The following is a 24489-nucleotide window of genomic DNA, read 5'->3' on the forward strand; positions in this document are numbered from 1 at the left end:
AAGCGTATATTCACAAAAAGTGTGCATAGTGGTAGCTTATATGAGCCTTAGAATAATGCAGTCAGAATGTGAATTTATGGCAAGTGATTACAGAGCAAATAAATCTTAGACTCTAGTCAAGATAAACATTTTCTTTTCATTTGTGTGTTAAAAACACAGCTAATTTTAATTTTATCTTTAGCAGCAGCTTGCACTGTATCTGGTTTTATTTAAATGAGTTGCTTAGGGAATTAGTACTACTTATTACTTATTATAGCTATAGGGTTTTTGTACTACTGCCTATGTCAATTTTCCAGTAATGAGTCTAAGATGTCTGTGAACATTTGCCCAACAGGTCTGTATTAACAATTTTTAAATACTGTCAAATCATATACATGTTCAGTATTTGAATGATTTATATGCCATTTCTACCTTGAAACATTTACTCAATACCCACTACCCAGTGATTCTTACTTGTGCATCCATATCTGAGGTTATTTTGTTGAACAAGTGTGTCAGTTCCCTCCGATCTATTTCTGGAAACAGTCCTCTGATGTCCCTCGAACTATGGATCTGTCTCACTATACAGTCCTGATCTGTCAATGAAAGCTCTTGGAATGCCAAGGTGAACAACTGTGTCAGCGGATAAATTACCTCCCTTTGTTTGACATTTTGACTTCCTAGAATAACCTCCCCTGTTACTTTTGCCAATTTCGTATCAGCTTCCATTTTATTGCTCTTCCCTGCTCCTGTCTCCAATTGCTGAGCACTTTCCCATTGATTACTATTTCCCATTTGTTTATAGTGCAACACAATTTCTAACATCTGCATAAGCCTCTTTGATTTTGCCAGAATTTGGATTTCTTGTCTCAAGACATCCCACAATCTGCAAAAGAGAAAGTGAAATACAATTAGCGCAATAAGTATTTGTATTGATTTTTATGCCCCCTTTCAAAGAAAAGGGGGCATATAGTGATCGGACTGTCTGTCTGTCCGTCTGTCTGTCCATCTGTCTGTCCGTCTTTCCGTCACACTTTGCATTTAGGTTTCGAAAAATGCTCCAAACTTCCATGTCCCTTGAGATATAACCTTCATATTTGGTATGCATGTGTATATGGACAAGCCTTTCCATACGCACACATTTTTTTACCCCTGTGACCTTGACCATTCTCTTAGGGTCCACGTTTAGGTTTCGAAATCTGTGTTTAGGTTTCGAAAAATGCTCATAACTTCTATGTCCCTTGAGATATAACCTTCATATTTGGTATGCAAGTTTGTGCATATGGACAAGGCCTTTCCATACGCACAATTTTTTTTACCCCTGTGACATTGATCTTGAACTTAGGGTCGCGTTTAGGTTTCAAATCTGCGTTTTGGTTTCGAAAAATGCTCATTACTTCTATGTCCCTTGAGATATAACCTTCATATTTGGTATGCATGTCTATATGGACAAGGCCTTTCCACATGCACACGCATTTTTACCCCTGTGACCTTGACCTTGAACTTAGGTCCGTGTTAAGGTTTCGAAATCTGCGTTCAGGTTTTGAAAAATGCTCATAACTTCTATGTCCCTTGAGATATAACCTTAATATTTGGTATGCATGTGTATATGGACAAGGCCTTTCCATACGCACGCAAATTTTGACCCCTGTGACCTTGACCTTGAACTTAGGGTCCGGGTTTAGGTTTCGAAATCTATGTTTAGGTTTCGAAAAAGCTCATAATTTCTATCAAGCGTTTATAGGGGGCATAAGTCATCCTATGGTGACAGCTCTTGTTTAGATATGACGATTACTTAGAAGACTGATCAACAAACTGACAGAGTGACATCCACCCACTTTTTTTGTCAAACATGTATACTCATCTCTGTAGGGTATAGTAAAAACTAGAACATTTGACGAGACTAAATTATAACAATCCTTACAAGTATATTAAAACTGTGAGTAAATCACATTATGCTTTGAATTTTATAACAAAAAACAAATGTTTTTAACATAAAATACTCTTAAACAATTTTTGCTTGTGAGTAATATTCAGGTGAAATAAAGAAGCAAAAAAGAGTTTATAATTAGGTTTCTACTTGTTTATAAAAGTTGTCCTATTAAATTTTACCACTTTAAGATATTTTTTGCCACTCAATTTCACAATTTAAAAAAAAAATCACCATTTGTTGGTTCGTCATATTGGACACAATTCTGAACCTATTTTTTCAACTTATTTATTTTAGCTTGATTGCATGGAAAGCCTAAGGGATATTTGAAACGCTCTCAAGTCTGTTTCCTGAGCCTATTCAAACATAATAGTCAAAATTAAATAGCATAAACTGCATTCTTATGATAAAAACTAGTCAATACATGTCTTTATTGTAGAAACAATACATTTTGTACACTTTCATTTGATCAAATTGAATACAGTGGTTGATATTGTTCATAGTTAAGTAGGGTCGTTAAAAACGTATGATTATATTCAAACCAGAATAATGCTGTATGCTAGTATTGTTTTTGTTAAACTCACTGACAATACTTTGATTGCTTACAAGAACAAAATTATTGGATTTTACATTTAAAATTATATCAAAGATGGCATGCTGACTCGTTAAGTAGTTTGGCTTTTGATACAGAGGTCTGGAACTCAAATCCAAGTAGAGTGACATTTTCTTTCTTATAATATTTTTGTCAATTATCTTAATACAGATATCCAGTTCAAACGCTAATAACTGTCAAGATAAACATTGGATGGCAACAGGTCGCTTTATTTCCGTGCATTTTATAAACATTATATTATTACCTGTCATATTGCCAAAACTTCCAGCATTTTGGTTGTAGCAAGTTTTCCATACAGCCTATAAAAAGCAACAAAATACATTTACACATTTTTCAAGAACTACTGTAAAATCATAAGTTAAAAGATGACATTGTAACAGGCTTCCTTTTAAACAAACGCTGACACGCATTGAAGTGTGAAACGAGAACAATACATTCTGGGAGTGAAGGGCTGTTTGGGCAAAAAACATATTATGCAAAAAATTGATTAAAGGTATAAAGAAATAGAAGGGCTCACATGACAGCCTGTCTTTAGTAACTGTTATCTTGAGCTTGACCCAACAGGTCCCATAGGAAGCTATTTTTATCAAGATTGGTCAATGCAAACACAATTTAGCTGCATTCTGAGAAAACTGGGCTTAATGCATGTGCGTAAAGTGTCATCCCAGATTAGCCTATGCAGTCCGCACAGGCTAATCAGGGATGACACTTTCCGCTTTTATGGTATTTTTAGTTTCAAGGAAGTCCCTCTTTACCGAAAATCAAGTTTAGGCGGAAAGTGTCGTCCATGCACATGCATTAAGCCCAGTTCTCTCAAAACAAGGCTCAATTTATTGACCGGAAACCTCTGAATGCTATTTTCTAGATTTAGCAACAGTGATCTAGACCTTAACTCTTTACCACTTAGATACGTATTTTGAGGCATTTGTAGTCCCTTCGAAAGTTCAATTTAATTCAAGGCCTTTCTTACTTGATTCAAGTTTTAAAGGCTTCATTTTCAACCCTTAGATACTGATTGATGAGCAGCAAACAGCATAAAACCTGAACAGACAGCGAGTTACTCGCAGGCTGTTATGGTTTTATGCTAGTTGCAAAAGCCATTTTCACGTTGCTTCTGACAGCAAAATGGTTAACCCAGACTGGCCCAAATTGTAATCCCAGGCTAAGTCTCCATGAGAGCAACCAACTCGCACAATATCAATGCAATATCTCTATCCCAACTCAATTGAGCAGAAGTTTTTTGTTTCTTTTTGTTAGTAATGTTCTGTGCTCTTGACTTGCACCGGAAATGCCCCCAAATACCATCCTGAGCTTCATCTCCATGCAAGCTTGATATATCATTTTTTTTATCTAGATTTGTAAAAGTTTGATGAAAACTTATTGATCCAAAACATCTATTTAAAGACACCCATCCAACCTTCTTCCCGCCATACCACAATCTACTAACCACCATTGGAAACCTGACAACCAAAATGCACCAGGAAAAAATGTACAAGGTTATTACAATTTATATCATTGGCAATACATACCCTCCATTTGTGGAAGGCTTTCCTGTATCCTCCACAAGAGGGCATCCGCAGTGACATCATCCGTCCATGTCTCGCCGTAAACAACATCCTGCAGGTCACACACCCTATCACCACCACAAATAAACAAATCCTCACCATCCTGATTGTCAACAACCAAATCCTTGGTTTGGTATGCTCTTACACCTTCAACCATTTGTAAGAAAACCTTGCTTTCCAACATTAAGCACCGGAAAGGACATTCTCCATTTTCACTGGCTCCAGTCTCAAGTACTAGTTTTACTACTGGAGTTTTTGCTACAGCAGCAAAGTCAAACCTCTCAAGTACAGACTTTAATGTGTTTAAGTCAATTTGATTTGCTATCTGCTTTGCTAATCGTTTGTTTACCATATAGCCGTACAACGGTCTGATTAAATCTATCCCACAATTTTCGTAACTCAACACTTTACCCCCAAACATGTTGTTAATCAACCAACAATCTAGTGCTCTTTCATTTCCAACCAAATACAGGTAAGCTAGCAGTCCAATTTGTCCCAGCAAACAAAAATCATTGGATATGGGAGTATCAAAGTGGGATGTACGATTATTCAAATCTTCAATTACCATTTTTAGAAAATCGAAATTACTTTCCACAAAACCACCCCAAAAAGTTATGCCATCTGAATAGAAGGCATTTTGTTGAAAGATGTCACTGTTATTGTTATCAATGGGAGCCACTTCTGTTCCCATAGTAACCAAATCAGTTGTTGCCTCTTGGTACAGTGTGCAAATATGTTTCCTTGGAACTCTAAGCAAACATAAGCATTCCCTTAGAATCTGGCTGGTTTCCGGTGGAACATACAAGCAGTGTTTCAGGAAAGTATTGGTTGCTATGGAGATGACCTCTCTGTCTGCCAAGGTCACAGGTTCCTGTAGCAAGTGGTTCAGTAGGTCAGTAAGCAGACCAGCCGCTGTGGTATGATCAAGAAGAGGCAGAGCCTAAAATTGTAGCAACACAATTAAGATTAAACATAACTTTTGGTAGACCACATTAAAAGCTTCAATGCTTTCTAAGAAAATGTTGAGTCTGTTACCTTCGGCTTGTTGCCTTAGGTCAAAATCTTAAGAACAAACGTTTAGTTGGTATCAAACCTGGGACCTTATGATCGCTTGGTGGACTGTATATCCACTCAGCCACTTTGACATAAATGTGCATGCATATTGTCAAAATAATTAAATACAGTAAAAAAAACATGATGCAAATAATAGACAAGGGAGATACAAATTAATTGTGGTATAGCATTTTTTCGTGGTATCACATCAAATAAAATTTGGAAGCATTATGTATGCCATGCTGTACTATTGCTATTCAGGGCCATATTACAATGTAAGATGATGCTACATACCAAATATGAAAGATTACAGCTTCTTAGAATCAGAGAAGATCGTAAAAGAGTTTCTCTAGTCTATTTAAAACATGTGCCCACTGAGACATGGCCAGTTTTGACCCCATGGGCATGATTTGATCAAACCTGGTAAAAGACAACAATACAATGTGACATAACAAATACCAAACGCCTGGGTCTTGTGGTTTCAGAGCAGAATATTGTGTTAATTTTCACTATATATAACAAGGGCTGTTTGTAAAACATGCATGCCCCCCATATGGGCTGTCCGTTGTAGTGGCGACGAATTTTGTCACTGTGACCTTGACCTTTGACCTAGTGACCTGAAAATCAATAGGGGTCATCTGCGGGTCACGATCAATGTACCTATGAAGTGTCATGATCCTAGGCAAAAGCGTTCTTGAGTTATCATCCGAAAATCATTTTACTATTTCGGGTCACCGTGACCTTGACCTTGTGACCTCAAAATCAATAGGGGTAATCTGCAAGTCATGATCAATCTACCTATGAAGTTTCATGATCCTAGGCGTATGCGTTCTTGAGTTATCATCCGAAAACCATTTTACTATTTCGGGTCACCGTGACCTTGACCTTTGACCTAGTACCTATGAAGTATCATTATCCTAGGTGTAAGCATTCTTGATTTATCATCCTGATACCATTTAACTATTTCGAGTCATTGTGACCTTGACCTTTGACCTAGTGACCTGAAAATTGATAGGGGTCATCTGCCAGTCATGATCAATGTACCTATGAAGTTTCATGATCCTAGCCGTAAGCATTCTTGAGTTATCATCCGGAAACCATTTTACTATTTCGAGTGACTGTGACCTTGACCTTTGACCTAGTGACCTGAAAATCAATAAGGGTCATCTGCCTGTCATGATCAATGTACCTATGAAGTTTCATGATCTTAGGCGTAAGCATTCTTAAGTTATCATCTGGAAACCATTTTACTGTTTCAAGTCACTGTGACCATTACCTTTGACCTAGAGACCTGAAAATCAATAGGGGTCATTTGCCAGTCATGATCAATGTACCTATAAAGTTTCATGATCCTAGGCGTAAGCATTCTTGAGTAATCATCCGGAAATCATTTTACTATTTCGAGTCACTGTGACCTTGAAATTTGACCTAGTGACCTGAAAATCAATAGGGGTCATCTGCGAGTTATGATCAATCTACCCATGAAGTTTCATGATCCTAGGCATATGCGTTCTTGAGTTATCATCCGGAAACCATTTTACTATTTCGGGTCACCGTGACCTTGACCTTTGACCTAGTGACCTCAAAATCAATAGGGGTCATCTGCAAGTCATGATCAATCTACCCATGAAGTTTCATGATCCTAGGCGTATGCGTTCTTGAGTTATCATTCAAAAACCATTTTACTATTTCTGGTCACCGTGACCTTGACCTTTGACCTAGTGACCTCAAAATCAATAGGGGTCATCTGCGAGTCATGATCAATGTACCTATGAAGTTTCATGATCCTAGGCCCAAGCGTTCTTGAGTTATCGTCTGACAACCACCTGGTGGACGGACCGACCGACCGACAGACCGACCGACCGACATGAGCAAAGCAATATACCCCCTCTTCTTCGAAGGGGGGCATAAATATAAGAAAAACAAGTGACTCCTATAGGTCTGGTTGGAGCAGATTTTAAAATAACTTACGTACACCGCATGTTTTGCTCAGGCTAGCTTATAATTTATGTCAGAGGGACAGCTGACATCATGGTTACAAAAGCTATCAATCCATATGTGACATTGTTTATATCAGAATATAATAAAAAGCTCAGTTTTTATATGAATTTATAACCTTTATAATCCTTATCCTAAACAAGCAAATAAATTTTGTTTATGAATGGGTGCAAATCCTTTGATATACGACACAATTGAAAACAAGTAATTCAGTGATACCAGTAGGCTCATTGTTTTTATGCATTGAAATCTTGACGCATATATTAGATATAGCCCTAACAAATTACATCATACAAATGATATCAATACACCCATGAAGTTTCATATTGAAATCTTAAATGGATTCTTCTGAGCTTTGAAAAGTTAATCATATAAAATCAAGTAAGGGAAATAATTCTTATTTAAGAAAGTGCAGGTTTATGGTTCTTGTGCATGGAAGTTGGAACTTATTCTCGTTGATATCAATGCACCCATAAAGTTTCATGATGATATCTTTTATAGTTTCTGACATATAGCCATGAACAGTTTGTGACTGACTGACGGATGGAGAATGCCAATTCTACATGCCTCCGCCTTTGGCAGGGGATAATAACTAACACAATGTACCTGAAAGAAGTAACATGCCCACTGTTTTTGCTTGACAATCTCAAAGTACAAGCTGGTGCTGTATGTTGGAAGCAGTCCTACTATCATGTCCATAGCATTCAGGCATGGAATGGACCCTGGGCGAATAGGAGTCTTGAAAGGAGACAAAATTGCTGGCAAACATTAATATTGCCAGTAAGTAAATGAACTATCATCAAAAACATAAGGAATAAAAACATTACAAATTCTGATATGTCTACTCCTTGCCGTTAAGTAGCTGGCTTAATATGTGTGGATGTTTAAAGTGTTAAACGAAATCACTCAAAATTATTGCATTCCAAATTCACTGTGTCCATTAATAAAAGAAAAGGTGAAGAGATGAACTTAAACTAGAAATGTGTCACAGATGATCGGTTGCTATAACTTGGTGCTTGTAAGCAAGGTGGAATAATTCATATGCTTATTTTATTAGGCAAAGTTAAACAAATTTGTAAATGATAGTCACAGGTGGATTAGGAAAGGTTACAAAAAACAACAAGTAAATGTAAACGTTTTGTAATAAGAAATGATATAGCTAGACAAAACAGGAAAGCTGATTTATTAAGAAATAGCTTTTTAAAAATTAATACCGATATAAAAGAAATCAATAAAAATGTCAAAGCAATGTAGATTAGGAATGGTCAAAACATAATTTGTGTAAAAACCCATGTGTTGTAGCAAACGATGTTCATGCTTACAAAATGGTAAAAACAAAATCCCCCATTTGAGAAAAACGAGGTAAAAAACAGAGATTGTGTAATTTTAGTGGGAATGGAATGGTTGCAATCCACAAATGTATAAGCATCAAACAAGTGTCACCTCAGAAGAAAATGGTGTTTTATGTCCACACATTTCTACTTGTCAAGGACAGAAAGAAGAGAGAAGGATAGAAAGACAGAACAATCACTATTTATATATTCTTTAATCAAGACACAGTGGCATTTAAAATGTGTTTCCAAACACTCAATTATTGATTCCCTTCCTTTCCGATTGCACAAACCTACTGTAAAAATGCATACCTGTATATCAATATATTTTTTCTGAACCAAGCAATACAGCATTGTAGCATGCAGCTTCTGTTCCCATTGCAATGAGCTTTCTTTATCATTGTCGCTTTGTAGACCATGGCATATTTCATTGATCGCAGTTACAATTATGGTAGTATATGGTCTGCAAGCTGTCTTCTTCAGTGTGTGTAGATATTCACCAGCCTAGATAGAAAACATATCTCTGCGTTTTTTCATATTTACACTTTTTCGGACACTTAAAAATAAATAATTTTTTCCATGTCAGAAAATTTAGAAATGCAAAATATAAACAAAATACAGGTGATCAAAGTGACACCAGATAAGCAAAACAGGACAGAATTCTTCAAAAAGGCCAAAAATGGGGTGTACACAAACTTAGAGTAATTACAGTAATTTGATGAAAAGAAGAAGGAACACATTATAAAAATCATTAATATTTAGTCACTGGAGTCTAAATAATGGTTCATTTATTTCTATTGAGAAAAAGGTAACTATGGGAAAAAGGTAACTATGGGATAATATAATGCTTTATAGAGGAAAAATGTAGGTCCTAAATTCACAATCAAAACACACATTAAGCTACCTGGCTGTCTACAAGTTTGAAGGCAGATTGTAATACAACAAATTCAGGACAAATCTCCATCGCTGTGTAAATACTTTTCTTTTCTTTATTTTTTGGTCTTTATTTTCTGAAACAAAAATAAATGTACTTAACATTAAGATTGCAGAAAACCTCAGAAGGGCTGGTCAAATGCAGTATTTGTTTTGTTATGTAGAACTCTTGCCAAAACATTTATAAATGGCCCATCTACTTGCTTATTACATAATTATTTTCCAATTTGTATAATAAAGTATTCCAGTGGACACAACTGTTTAAACAAATGCACTTTTTTCTCAGGCTTTGGTCTTTCACAGAATCTTTGCTCTTGCCTCCTTGATAGTACTTTTTCTACTAAGTACTATGTAGCAACACATTTTAGTTTATTAAAAAAAAACACCATTAATTCAATTTTAAGTTACAGGAATATGCAAATAAGTGGGTACTTCTTCTACTTCTACTTCGTACTTCCTACAGTCAATTGCTGACAATTACAGGAAGGCCTATTATAGGCAGATGTGGACATTGTCAAGTCCGTTTCCTGGGAAGAACCAGTACTTGGTGTCTGTGGAGGAGACAATGAGATTGATCCCCGAGTAGGGAGCGAACCCACGAACTCCCGATCGCTAGGCGGACACCTCATCCACTACACCACCGCGACCTTAATATACGAATATATTATGTTATGGTACGTCCGAATACACCAGCAACCGAAAAACGGATCTAATATCGTACTCTTTAAAATAACAAATGAAAATGTATTGTCATCGAAAACTAAGGTAATAAAATAAGTATTCACATAATTAATGTCGATATTCCGTTAATATATTACAGACAATGAAGTTGTTAATTAAACCCTTTGACACGATACATTTGAAGCCGTTTCACATGTTTATTGTTGTTGTGTTGTGTCGCGAAATCGTATGCCTTTTACACACTTCCGGTCAAAAAAAGAGTTGCAGCGTAAGCTCTTGTAAGCTCGTTTCCTATTTAATAGCGCTTATTTTCAGTCAATACGCCTGTTTTAGCTGGTTTATTTTTGTTAATTACCATTGAACTCAATAGCCAACGGGTCGATCGAGCAAATACATGTTGTTTATTTATGATAGATCTTTGGCCAAAAAGAGTTATTCTTGCAAACCGAAAGTTAAACTCAAATGGTCGTTGTCGACTCGGGTACCACTTAAAGTATGCTACAATGTACCCAAGGTATGGAAAATACGCTAAACGCAACTGGTCATATTCTGGTGTACTTTTTAGCATATTTTCCTTACCCCTGGTACTTTGCAGTATACATTTGATCAACCAGGATACTTTTAAGTTATACCTGAGCTGACAGTAACCAATCATGGAAGGCTCAACAGGTAATTTTGGGCTCATGTACTACTTAAAAGAACCTGGGTACATTGAAGTATACTCAATTTGAAAATATACTAAAAAGTACCTGGCCATACATAATTATCCCCATGCTTTTTTTAAAATTGTGGGGATATTGTGGTAATCTCCACCCTTTGTCTGTCTGTCCGTCCGTCCTGGCCACTATCTCCTATAAGCACTAGAACCTTGAATAACACACATGGTAGCTATGAGCATATGTGCGACCCTGCACTATTTAGAATTTTGATCTAACCCCTTTGTCAAAAGTTATGGGGGTTGGGGTCGGGCCGGGTCAGAGATTTTCACTCATTTTTATGCTCTCCCAAAAATTTTTGGGGGGAGCATATAGTCGCCGCTTCGTCTGTTCGTGTGTGTGTCTGTCCGTCCGTGCACAAATTTTGTCAGGGCTATTTCATAGCAATAAATGACTGGAATTCAATTAAACTTTATGGGAAGCTTCACTACCAAGAGGAGATGTGAATATTAACAGCCTGTTCTGGTCGGATGATTTTTCACAGAGTTATGGCCCTTTGAAATTTTCCATTAACTGTACATATATGGGAAGCTTCACTACCAAGAGGAGATGTGCATATTATCAGCTGGTTCTCGTCAGATGATTTTTCACATCCGGGCAATTTCTAGTTCTGTTTTATTTTATTAGTTGCATATCATTTTAGGAAGCATTATTGCACCAGTTTCCTTTATATATTTGCAGTGATTCTGAAGACCTAATATGATGGGTGTCAAAGATGGTGCTGAGAATAAAAGAACAGGAAAGCAGTTGACGACAGTGTGTACTTTTGTGTTTTATAATGCACATAAACTTTGAAACCATTATTATTCACCAAACAATAATTTTGGTATATTTTTTTGTAGACTGATTGACCAATTAAAGTGCATAACTTATGATTATGTCAAATTTTTAAATTAAATCAAGACTGAATTACCGTAGGTGGGAAAGACTTTTATATCCAATGTACTGTAATTACTCTAAGTAAAATTTAGAAAAGAAAAATATTAGAAAATTACAGGTGTCTGAAAATTTAGAGACACAAATTAAGGTGTCCGAAAACTATAATTTTTTTAAATAAATGCAATAAATCAATGTACAATGATTTTCTTGTGATTAACTCTTCTTTTTTTGCTTAAACAAATAAATACAACTTCACAGCTTTGCCCAACTCTTGCCTGAAATGATAAAGAACAAAAAAGTGAAAACAGTAATGATTCTGCTTCCTTAATAATACAACACTGTTTCAAATGCTGTTGAGTGAATCAATTATTTTCTACCGGTATACATGATTATTTACCCAATTATGCAAATGTAATGGTCCATTTGCCCTCAGACATGCATCTGCAAGGTTATATGACCTTAATCCGGTTGTAAAAATCTGTGTCACAAGATGAGCAAACAGGGCCTAAGTCTGTAGAATAGCGTGGTAAAATATACCAAAAAATACGTGGTACTGTCAGAAAATTAAGAGACATATTTATTATGGAAAAAAAAACGTTATCTAAAATGTCGAATTATTAAGAGTCACAAAAAATAATTATTTTTGCTCAAAAAGAGGGTGTCCAAAAACTTAAAGTAATTACAGTAATCTACATTTCCTGTAAGGAGCTTCTGCAGTAAAATTGTATGGAAAACATCTACAAGTGTTATAAACAAATCGGAACATGACCGACATATTCACAATTGTTTTTTTTTTCAAAATCAGAAAACAGTGAATTTAAGTGCTGACAAAATTGTCAATTTTTGAAAAATGACAAAATTTAGTGCTGACAAAAAATGAATGCTTTCAAGGTATGTAAATGCTCAAATACTAAAAATATTTTTTAAATAATTAGGTACTCTTGTGAAAGTCAAATGATTATATGACACAATTTAAGCATCTAATTTAATCATGCGAAAAAAGTTCACAATATCAGGTAAATATTGTAAGCTATGACTTAACAGACATAAGTTGAAGTGCATTGGAGTTTGAGAAACGACAAAACACAAAAATCCAATACGTTTTAGATGCTCCTAGATCCACCAGACATTGTTCCACGTCTGGAGTCAGAGCTGGAAAGATTCCTCACTGATCTAGAAGCGATTCCTATTCATGATATTGATAGAGCTCAAAGGTATATATACTTTTATATTCTTTTGCTGAAGTTTTCTATTGTTTGTGAAATAGTTCTTATATCATATTGACATTGTTTTGGAGTACACGGGCTTTTTCTCATTATTTTGTGAATACATGTACATGTATTACTTTTATCCTCTTAACTTGGGAGTTTTATTGTGAATTTACTTTAAATTGGAATACAGTACTATAACCTGGTTGATATCTTCTGCATATTATAAAAATAACTTTAATAAAACGTCAAATTCTAAACCTAAAGATACCAGTTAAATAGATATTACAACTTCAAGCTCTTTGCATTTATTTCTATACTTACCAACACAATTTCCAATCATCTCAACTGCGAAATTTGGGGCTGATTTGGGAAAAAGATACATTTTGCCACTGGTTGGAAAAAGATACTTTTTGTCACTGGAATATGGCAAAATAACGACCATAATATCAGCAAAAAGAGCCCTCTGAACAAAACTGTTTTCATACAAGTTGCAAGATTTTCTCTGTTATTGGACACAGGTGGTTAGCGTGTGGCTATGATATTAATTAGTGAAAACATCATTTTGAATGATAAATAATCATATTATAACGAAAAATTAACTTTTCTGAAAAAAATTATTTCACTATCAAATATATATATAACAAGGTATGCAACTCAAAATCACCCCAAAACGGGGTGCATCGCTTTGAACAGCCATATCTTCATCAATTGTGCAGCGATTTTCACGATCTCGGTCTTATTCAACGCAGAAATGAATTTCCTTTCTGGAAATGTATATGTCTTGCAATATTTTTACAAATGCTGGGTCAACCTTTAAGAAATAACACAATACACAACACGCATGACCCAGTTGACAGTGATCATGCTGTCTTTAAGACTGAAATCTTCACGGAGTAAAGGGCAACTTCCCTACAAAGTTCATGTAGCTCGATACCATAATTCAATAAAACGTATGAAAAAACATTATTACCGTTCTTGTCGTTACATTCTGCATCAAGACTAACTGTCCAGCGCCGTTTGAAACCTTTGTTTACATACATTTCAACTAACTGACATTTTAAACATACGAGTGATTTCATTGGTCCAATGCGGAGGTGTGTCTTTACAACTGGAGATTTCATTCATAAAGAATACATGATCACTGTCAACTGGGTCATGCGTGTTGTGTATCGTGTTATTTCTTAAAATTTGACCCAGCATTTGTAAAAATATTGCAAGACATATACATTTCCAGAAAGGAAATTCATTTCTGCGTTGAATAAGACCGAGATCGTGAAAATCGCTGCACAATTGATGAAGATATGGCTGTTCAAAGCGATGCACCCCGTTTTGGGGTGATTTTGAGTTGCATACCTTGTTATATATATATTTGATAGTGAAATATTTTTTTTCAGAAAAGTTAATTTTTCGTTATAATATGATTATTTATCATTCAAAATGATGTTTTCACTAATTAATATCATAGCCACACGCTAACCACCTGTGTTATTGGACACCCATTATCGTTTAATATATCTGTCCAGTCAACATTAGACAACCAGAATGCGAAACTTTCCAATCAGCGGTCAAATATTATGATTTGTAGCATTTTTAAAGCTTGTTCAAAACTTTTCCCACAACAGTAATAGAAACCATGAAAATGCAAAATTAAGTGATACCTGAGACCCTAATTAATATCCATAAAACATCCTTTAGTTATCAGGGGTTTGCCCTGAAAAAGGAATGAGATGTTTTGTAGATTTTCAGCGCCCACAATTTTGGGCAGATAGACATTTTGCTGACTATCCAACTGTTTACTTTTCATGTTATATGGTACCTGATTGCTGGTACGTTTTTATACGGCTAAACCAAGCAATGATGCTTTTATATAAGCTTTTATTTTCTTGCCACACTTGCTGTACACAGGCCTTAGCACCCAATCACATTTATGCCTAATAAAAATAAAATAAATTTAGAAAGCACCAACACATTGGATTTCCATGTGTCATTTATTTAAAACATGAATCGTTACTCTTCACAGATTTGTCCCTCGTGTGCCTGAACCATTAAACTTACTGCACACTGACCTTTGTCCTGTACAGACCACAATCCAGGTGGAACGTAACCCCACTACAGGTCACCTTGTGGGCTTTAAAGAGGTATGTATAAAAAAATTGCAAAATACCTAGCCTATGTGACTTACATGTAAATGTGACTTAATGCATTTGAAAAAGGTGCAGAGAGTACTTTTATCTTTTATGATTTTTTTTGTTTCTATCATTACCACTTTAAAGATTTAAATGAAAGACACTCAGGTCTTAAAATTTTTACATTGCTGATTGTCAAAAATTATGGAGGGCATCGAGGCTAGTTGATATGGTATACTCCTAGTGACTTGAGTCATGGGTTATATCCCCACTATGGGAGCATTTTTTAGATCTAACAGAAAGACATCAAGTACTGGTTCTACCCAGGAAACAGACTCAAGACTTACACTTCCAATACATTTGAGCTTAAATAACTATGTTTAAACCAAAGGATGTTTTAAGCATGACCGGGTATTCCCCTTTTTTTCTCGCACTCATTTCAGGCCTACCTGTCAGAAACAGGAAAAACAGCCAGAAACTCGTTATCTCTGAAGAGAGCCCCGGATGCCACGTCTGACAGTGTGAAGGGAAACACCCTTAACTTCCCTTTCTGGCCAGGTATTGTTCTATGTCACAGTAGACAATGCCACTTCTGACAGTGATAAGGGAAACACTTAATTTTCCTTTTTGGCCAGTTATTGTAATATGTAACTTTAGACAAAATCACATCTGACAGTGTGAAAGGAAACACCTTTAACTTTTCTTTCTGACCAGGTATTGTAATATGTAACTAAAGACAATGCCACATCTGACAAAGTGAAGGGAAACACATTTAACTTTTCTTTCTGGCCAGTTATTGTAATATGTCACTGTAGACAATGCCACGTTTGACAGTGTAAAGGAAAACACTGTTAACTACCTTTCTGGCCAGGTATTGTAATATGTCCCTGTAAACAATGCCCATCTGACAGTGTGAAGGGAAACACCTTTAACTTACCTTTCTGGCCAGTTATTGTAATATGTCACTGTAGACAGTGCCATATCTGACAGTGTGAAGGGAAATACCCTTAATTTCCCTTTCTATCCAGGTATTGTTTTATGTTACTGTAGACAATGACATGTCTGACAGTTTTAAGGGAAGCACCCTGAACTTCCTTTTCTAGCCAGGTGTTGTAATATGTCACTGTAGACAATGCCACGTCTGACAGTGCGAAGGGAAACACCCTTATCTTCACCTACTGGCCAGGTGTTGTAATATGTCACTGTAGACAATGCCACGTCTGACAGTGCGAAGGGAAACACCCTTATCTTCACCTACTGGCCAGGTGTTGTAATATGTCACTGTAGACAATGCCACGTCTGACAGTGTGTAGGGAAACACCCTTATCTTCACCTACTGGCCAGGTGTTGTAATATGTCACTGTAGACAATGCCATGTCTGACAGTGTGAAGGAAAACACTGTTAAGTTCTTTTCTGGCAATGTATTGAAATTTGTCACTAAAAACAATCCCATGTCTGACAGTGTGAAGGGAAACACCCTTAACTTCCCTTTCTGTCCAGATATTGTTTTATGTTACTGTAGACAATGACATGTCTGACAGTTTTAAGGGAAATACCCTGCACTTCCTTTTCTTGCCAGGTATTGTAATATGTCACTGTAGACAATGCCACGTCTGACAGTGCGAAGGGAAACACCCTTATCTTCACTTACTAGCCAGGTATTGTAATATGTCACTGTAGAAAATGCCATGTCTGACAGTGTTAACGGAAACACCCTTATCTTCACTTATGGGCCAGGTGTTGTAATATGTCACTGTAGACAATGCCATGTCTGACAGTGTTGATTGAAACACCCTTATATTCCCTTTTTGGCACATCTGACAGTTTTAAGGGAAACATCCTGAACTTCCTTTTTTAGCCGGGTATTGTTATAAGTCACAGTAGACGATGGCACATCTGACAGTTTTTAGGGAAACACCCTTAACTTCCATCTCTTGCCAGGTATTGTAATATGTCACTGTAGACAATGCCACATCTGACAGTGTTGATTGAAGCACCCTTATATTCCTTTTCTGGCATATTTGGCAGTTTTTAGGGAAACACCCTTAACTACCCTCTCTGGCCAGGTATTGTTATAATTTACAGTAGACGATGGCACATCTGACAGTTTTTAGGGAAACACCCTTAACTACCCTCTCTGGCCAGGTATTGTAATATGTCACTGTAGACAATCAATGGCTTACAGTTACTGTAATTGATCTTCCATTTCATGGTTTCAGACACTATTTGAATTAGTAAAGCCCTTAGATTGCCCATCAAAAACAAAGTATTAAAAAATAAATACATCATCTTATGTTTGGGATTAATTATTTTTATACATATATTCAGAAAATGTTTGACAGTGTCAGGGGAATTTGACTTGTGATTGGCTGATGATTAACTATATATTAAAGTGACTGGTAACTAGTCATATCAATAGTCTTTTCATCTATAATTGTCTTTTAAAGATTTTAACATAAAAATGATTGATGTTTTATTGTTGTTTAAACTTCAAAATGATTGGTGTTTATTGTTGTTTAAGCTCCCAAATCTGAAGGTATAAACTCAGTTTTTCCATATTCACATTTCTACATGTAGTGTTTCATACTAAAGTGGCAAGGTAACAGATTGCCAATTTGTTTGATTTTTTAAATGTAGGTGGCCAGGATGAACCTAGTGTGGATGATCTTCTGAAAACAACTGCCAGTGGACAAATAGACTTTGAAAACAGTAAGAATTTATTGATATGATTCCAAACCAAGACTGAGTTTTAGTGAAATAAAAATGAGTTCATGAAATTTGGTGTTTGTGTCTATTAAGCAATTTATAGGTTACTTCGATAAGATAATGATTTTTTTTTAATATATGGTTTAAAAAAAATTCACTTATAATACAAACTGTTCACATGTGATACTACTTGTGAAAATATTAATATTTCACAAATGAAAATCAGTATTGGGCCAAAACAAACACATAGTATCTTACTACATGAATGATATGTGTTTGTTTTGGCACAATACTGAGTTTCATTTGGGTTCCCTTTATTCCAAAACAAGGCCGAATTACAGCATTGAAAACCCTATCTGCATCTTGATTTGATTTCTAAACCTTAAAACAACACTGTCTGCCCTCAATCATGGCAAATTTTAACATGAATATGGGAAGAAAGTTGTTATTTCAACAAAAAGTTAACATTGTTTGGAAGGGGGATTACCGGGAAACAGTCTGCAAGTTAAGTAATATTTTGAAATTTTTATATTGTATAATTTGGCGACCCAAGAAAGCTGCCAACAATTTTGACATGAATTAATTAGTTTTAATAAAGTGTTGTGAAATAATTATTTCCTATCATTTACAATAATAATGTTATGTTTAAAACACAAGAATGGAATTTATGCTACTTAATGCTGAAATTGTGTTTTTTTAGACTTAAACTGTGTAAACATAAATTATTGGTATTATTTTTGTGGACAAACATTGGCTCCAAGTTATTTCAAGTAAAAAGTTGCAACTACTTTTTTTAACCCATTGAAACCCCTGTGTAAGGATTTGTTTATGTAAATGAAATTTAAACTAACTCAGTATTAGGTATTAAATAAAATGTTGCTTTTATAACCATAATTATTAATATTAAATGGTATTTTCATCTTCGTAACACCTGAATTTAAATAAAATGAATGTTTATGTGTTTTTATTCTGTTAATTCAGATCTACTGACAGTTGCCCCAGGACTTACAGAAGGCATGACCTTTAAGTCAGCGACTTTGAAAGCTGACCAATCCAGTGGCAGCAAGCCAGAGGTCATGGCCTTTACCGACATCATGACCTTGAATGATGACCTTGATGACTTATATCTAGAGGAGGAGGAAGGGGTTGATGTGAACAACGCTGCTATGAATAAAGATGAGGGTTTCGATGTTAACAATGCTGCACAGGTATTGAAACAGTTTTTGTTATGCAAAAATTTGCAAAGTTTTTAAAGCTTAAGTTCTTGCATAAAATAAGTAGAGAATTTTTGTGTGCACTCATTTTATTGACGCCTGGGAGACTTTGATTTTGATTAATATTTTTTTGTATAAGATAAACCGAAAAATGAATTCCTTTTGTTTGTAAACCTGTGGCTTATTTGCAAAATATAATAGTTTATTATTAATATATTATTTGATTATATTATTATGATCACATGCTGTGAACATTTTTTAGTATGATGCACATGTCTTAGTTTAAGTGTTATCTTTTTTAACAGAAGAAATTTTGCTTATGCAAGTGACGGGTATTGTTATAATGCATTCAGATACCAAATCTACAAAGAAGCCAGAGTTTAGAGAAACTGGTTGAAGTAGACTCGAGCAAGACACCTCAAGACACCAAAGACATTGCTGTGAAGGCAGAAGACAAGGAGGAGTGGGCTGTCATGGTGGACGTTGATGCCCCTGTCGATGATTTCTACAAGAGAGTGCCCGATATGGCCCACAAGGTTTGGAGATTTTGCTTGTAGCATATTTTCTTCATTTACCAGTTTCTTGTTTCTTAAATAAATGGACTACTAGTATTTATACATATTTTTTATGTTTTAAAGGAGTATAATTATTTTTTACCTCAGCTGAGCACAATGTGCTCATGGTGAGCTTTTGTGATCGCTTTTTGTCCGTCGTCCGTCGTGCGTTGTGCGGCGTCAACATTTGCCTTGTTAACTCTCTAGAGGCCACATTTATTGTCCAATCTTCATGAAATTTGGTCAGAAGATTGGTCTCAATGGTATCTTCGATGAGTTCGAAAATGGTTACGTTTGCTTGCAAAACATGGCTGCCAAGGGGCGGGGCATTTTTTCTTACATGGCTATAGTAAAATCTTGTTAACTCTCTAGAGGCCACATTTATTGTCAGATCTTCATGAAACTTGGTCAGAACATTCATCCCAATAATATCTTGGACGAGTTCGAAAATGATGAAGGTTTGTTGAAAAACATGGCCGCCAGGGGGCGGGGCATTTTTCCTTATATGGCTATAGTAAAACCTTGTTAACACTCTAGAGGCTACATTTATTTTCCAATCTTCATGAAATTTTGCTTAGAAGATTTGTCTCAATGATATCTTGAATGATTTAAAAAATGGTAACCTTTGCTAGAAAACATGGCTGCCAAGGGGCGGGGCATTTTTCCTTCTATGGCTATATATGGCTATAGTAAAATCTTGTTAACACTTTAGAGGCTACATTTATTGTCCAATCTTCATGAAACTGGGTCAGAAGATTCATCCCAATAATATCTTGGACGAGTTTGAAAATGATGCCAGTTGGTTGAAAAACATGGCCGCCAGGGGGCGGGGCATTTTTCCTTATATGGCTGTAGTAAAACCTTGTTAACACTATAGAGGCCACATTTATTTTCCAATCTTCATGAAACTTGGTCAGAAGATTTGTCTCAATGATATCTTCGATGAGTTCGAAAATGGTAACGTTTGCTTGAAAAACATGGCTGCCAAGGGGCGGGGCATTTTTCCTAATATGGCTATATATGGCTATAGTAAAATCTTGTTAACTCTCTAGAGGCCACATTTATTGTCCGATCTTCATGAAACTTGGTCAGAAGATTCATCCCAAAAATATCTTGGACGAGTTTGAAAATGATGCCAGTTGGTTGAAAAACATGGCTGCCAGGGGGCGGGGCATTTTTCCTTATATGGCTATAGTAAAACCTTATTAACACTCTAGAGGCCACATTTATTGTCCAATCTTCATGAAATTTGGTCAGTAGATTGGTCTCAATGATATCTTGGATGAGTTCAAAAATGGTAACCTTTGCTTGAAAAACATGGCTGCCAAGGGGCAAGGCATTTTTTCTTATATGCCTATATATGGCTATAGTAAAATCTTGTTAACACTCTAGAGGCCTTATTTATTGTCCAATCTTCATGAAACTTGGTAAGAAGATTCATCCCAATAATATCTTGGACAAGTTCGAAAATGATGCCAGTTGGTTGAAAAACATGGCTGCCAGGGGGCGGGGCATTTTTCCTAATATGGCTTTAGTAAACCTTGTTAACACTCTAGAGGCCACATTCATTTTCCAATCTTCATGAAATTTTGCTTAGAAGATTTGTCTCAATGATATCTTGAATGATTTAAAAAATGGTAACCTTTGCTAGAAAATATGGCTGCCATGGGGCCAGCATTTTTCCTTCTATGGCTATATATGGCTATAGTAAAATCTTGTAAACACTCTAGAGGCCACATTTATTGTCCAATCTTCATGAAACTTGGTCAGAAGATTCATCCCAATAATATCTTGGAAGAGTTCGAAAATGATGCCAGTTGGTTGAAAAAAAATGGCCGCCAGGGGGCGGGGCATTTTTCCTTATATGGCTATAGTATAACCTTGTTAACACTCTAGAGGCCACATTTATTTTCCAACCTTCATGAAATTGTGCTTAGAAGATTTGTTTCAATGATATCTTGCATGATTTAAAAAATGGTAACCTTTGCTAGAAAACATGTCTGCCATGGGGCCGGGCATTTTTCCTTCTATGGCTATATATGGCTATAGTAAAATCTTGTAAACACTTTAGAGGCTACATTTATTGTCCAATCTTCATGAAACTTGGTCAGAAGATTCATCCCAATAATATCTTGGATGAGTTCGATAATGATTCCAGTTGGTTGAAAAACATGGCCGCCAGGGGGCGGGGCATTTTTCCTTATATGGCTGTAGTAAAACCTTGTTAACACTATAGAGGCCACATTTATTTTCCAATCTTCATGAAACTTGGTCAGAAGATTTGTCTCAATGATATCTTCGATGAGTTCGAAAATGGTAACGTTTGCTTGAAACACATGGCTGCCAAGGGGCGGGGCATATTTCCTAATATGGCTATATATGGCTATAGTAAAATCTTGTTAACTCTCTAGAGGCCACATTTATTGTCAGATCTTCATGAAACTTGGTCAGAACATTCATCCCAATAATATCTTGGACGAGTTCGAAAATGATGAAGGTTTGTTGAAAAACATGGCCGCCAGGGGGCGGGGCATATTTCCTTATATGGCTATAGTAAAACCTTGTTAACACTCTAGAGGCTACATTTATTTTCAGATCTTCAGTAAATTTGCTCAGAAGATTTGTCCCATTGATATCTTGGATGAGTTCAAAAATGGTAACCTTTGCTTGAAAAACATGGCTGCCGAGGGGCATGGCATTTTTCCTTCTATGGCTATATATGGCTATAGAATTATCTTGTTAACACTTTAGAGGCTACATTTATTGTCCAATCTTCATGAAACTTGGTCTGAAGATTCATCCCAATAATATCTTGGACGAGTTTGAAAATGATGCCAGTTGGTTGAAAAACATGGCCGCCAGGGGGCGGGGCATTTTTCCTTATATAGCTGTAGTAAAACCTTGTTAACACTATAGAGGCCACATTTATTTTCCAATCTTCATGAAACTTGGTCAGAAGATTTGTCTCAATGATAGCTTTGATGAGTTCGAAAATGGTAACGTTTGCTTAAAAAACATGGCTGCCAAGGGGCGGGCATTTTTCCTAATATGGCTATAAATGGCTATAGTAAAATCTTGTTAACTCTCTAGAGGCCACATTTATTGTCCGATCTTCATGAAACTTGGTCAGAAGATTCATCCCAATGATATCTTGGACGAGTTTGAAAATGATGCCAGTTGGTTGAAAAACATGGCTGCCAGGTGGCAGGGCATTTTTCCTTATATGGCTGAAGTAAAACCTTGTTAACACTATAGAGGCCACATTTATTTTCCAATCTTCATGAGACTTGGTCAGAAGCTTTGTCTCAATGATATCTTTGATGAGGTCGAAAATGGTAACGTTTGCTTGAAAAACATGGCTGCCAAGGGGCGGGGCATTTTTCCTAATATGGCTATATATGGCTATTGTAAAATCTTGTTAACTCTCTAGAGGCCACATTTATTGTCAGATCTTCATGAAACTGGGTCAGAACATTCATCCCAATAATATCTTGGACGAGTTCGAAAATGATGAAGGTTTGTTGAAAAACATGGCCGCCAGGGGGCGGGGCATTTTTCCTTATATGGCTATAGTAAAACCTTGTTAACACTCTAGAGGCTACATTTATTTTCAGATCTTCAGTAAATTTGCTCAGAAGATTTGTCCCAATGATATCTTGGATGAGTTCAAAAATGGTAACCTTTGCTTGAAAAACATGGCTGCCAAGGGGCATGGCATTTTTTCTTATATGCCTATATATGGCTATAGTAAAATCTTGTTAACACTCTAGAGGCCACATTTATTGTCCAATTTTCATGAAACTTGGTCAGAAGATTCATCCCAATAATATCTTGGACAAGTTCGAAAATGATGCCAGTTGGTTGAAAAACATGGCTGCCAGGGGGCGGGGCATTTTTCCTTATATGGCTTTAGTAAAACCTTGTTAACACTCTAGAGGCCACATTTATTTTCCAATCTTCATGAAATTTTGCTTAGAAGATTTGTCTCAATGATATCTTGAATGATTTAAAAAATGGTAACCTTTGCTAGAAAACATGGCTGCCATGGGGCCGGGCATTTTTCCTTCTATGGCTATATATGGCTATAGTAAAATCTAGTTAACACTTTAGAGGCTACATTTATTGTCCAATCTTCATGAAACTTGGTCAGAAGATTCATCCCAATAATATCTTGGACGATGATGCCAGTTGGTTGAAAAACATGGCCGCCAGGGGGCGGGGCATTTTTCCTTATATGACTGTAGTAAAACCTTGTTAACACTATAGAGGCCACATTTATTTTCCAATCTTCATGAAACTTGGTCAGAAGATTTGTCTCAATGATATCTTGAATGATTTAAAAAATGGTAACCTTTGCTAGAAAACATGGCTGCCATGGGGCCGGGCATTTTTCCTAATATGGCTATATATGGCTATAGTAAAATCTTGTTAACTCTCTAGAGGCCACATTTATTGTCCGATCTTCATGAAACTTGGTCAGAAGATTCATCCCAATGATATCTTGGACGAGTTTGAAAATGATGCCAGTTGGTTGAAAAACATGGCTGCCAGGTGGCGGGGCATTTTTCCTTATATGTCTATAGTAAAACCTTGTTAACACTCTAGAGGCCACATTTATTGTCCAGTCTTCATGAAATTTGGTCAGTAGATTGGTCTCAATGATATCTTGGATGAGTTCAAAAATTGAAACGTTTGCTTGAAAAACATAGCTGCCAAGGGGCGGGGCATTTTTCCTTATATGGCTATATATGGCTATAGTAAAATCTTGTTAACTCTCTAGAGGCCACATTTATTGTCCGATCTTCATGAAACTTGTTCAGAAGATTCATCCCAATAATATCTTGGACGAGTGCGAAAATGATGCCGGTTTGTTGAAAAACATGGCTGCCAGGGGGCGGGGCATTTTTCCTTATATGGCTTTAGTAAAACCTTGTTAACACTCTAGAGGCTACATTTATTTTCCGATCTTCAGTAAATTTGCTCAGAAGATTTGTTCCAA

At 36.1% G+C, this 24489-nt stretch overlaps 2 protein-coding genes across 23 annotated transcripts in view; one reads left to right on the forward strand and one right to left on the reverse strand.

Annotated features, from left to right (window-relative positions):
- LOC127839182 (uncharacterized) overlaps positions 1-10535 on the reverse strand; it is a 111546-nt gene extending 101011 nt beyond the window's left edge. Inside the window, exons 1-7 of one of the 8 annotated variants that reach the window (XM_052367431.1) lie at positions 10439-10535; positions 9374-9479; positions 8782-8973; positions 7745-7876; positions 4052-5027; positions 2767-2821; positions 454-865 (exon numbers count right to left, since the gene is read on the reverse strand). In XM_052367431.1, the coding sequence (XP_052223391.1) occupies positions 454-865; positions 2767-2821; positions 4052-5027; positions 7745-7876; positions 8782-8973; positions 9374-9433 (1827 nt within the window). In that variant the 5' untranslated portion in view covers positions 9434-9479; positions 10439-10535. Of the gene's footprint in view, positions 1-453; positions 866-2766; positions 2822-4051; positions 5028-7744; positions 7877-8781; positions 8974-9373; positions 9480-9505; positions 9702-10187; positions 10309-10438 lie in introns of those variants that run through there. The other 7 variants (XM_052367430.1, XM_052367432.1, XM_052367433.1 and 4 more) reach the window with 7 other exon arrangements.
- Positions 1-24489, forward strand: part of LOC127839181 (helicase SKI2W-like) — a 138113-nt gene that overhangs the window by 68097 nt on the left and 45527 nt on the right. Inside the window, exons 1-8 of one of the 15 annotated variants that reach the window (XM_052367424.1) lie at positions 10303-10361; positions 11481-11555; positions 12786-12892; positions 14910-15027; positions 15459-15573; positions 17654-17725; positions 18704-18930; positions 19290-19472. The exons of 10 other annotated variants lie outside the window; for them this stretch is intronic. In XM_052367424.1, the coding sequence (XP_052223384.1) occupies positions 11499-11555; positions 12786-12892; positions 14910-15027; positions 15459-15573; positions 17654-17725; positions 18704-18930; positions 19290-19472 (879 nt within the window). In that variant the 5' untranslated portion in view covers positions 10303-10361; positions 11481-11498. Of the gene's footprint in view, positions 1-10302; positions 10362-11480; positions 11556-12785; positions 12893-14909; positions 15028-15458; positions 15574-17653; positions 17726-18703; positions 18931-19289; positions 19473-24489 lie in introns of those variants that run through there. 4 more of the 15 variants (XM_052367428.1, XM_052367425.1, XM_052367417.1 and 1 more) reach the window with 4 other exon arrangements.

Source organism: Dreissena polymorpha, chromosome 7, assembly GCF_020536995.1.
Source record: "Dreissena polymorpha isolate Duluth1 chromosome 7, UMN_Dpol_1.0, whole genome shotgun sequence".
In the NCBI taxonomy this organism is placed as follows: Eukaryota; Metazoa; Mollusca; class Bivalvia; order Myida; family Dreissenidae; genus Dreissena; species Dreissena polymorpha.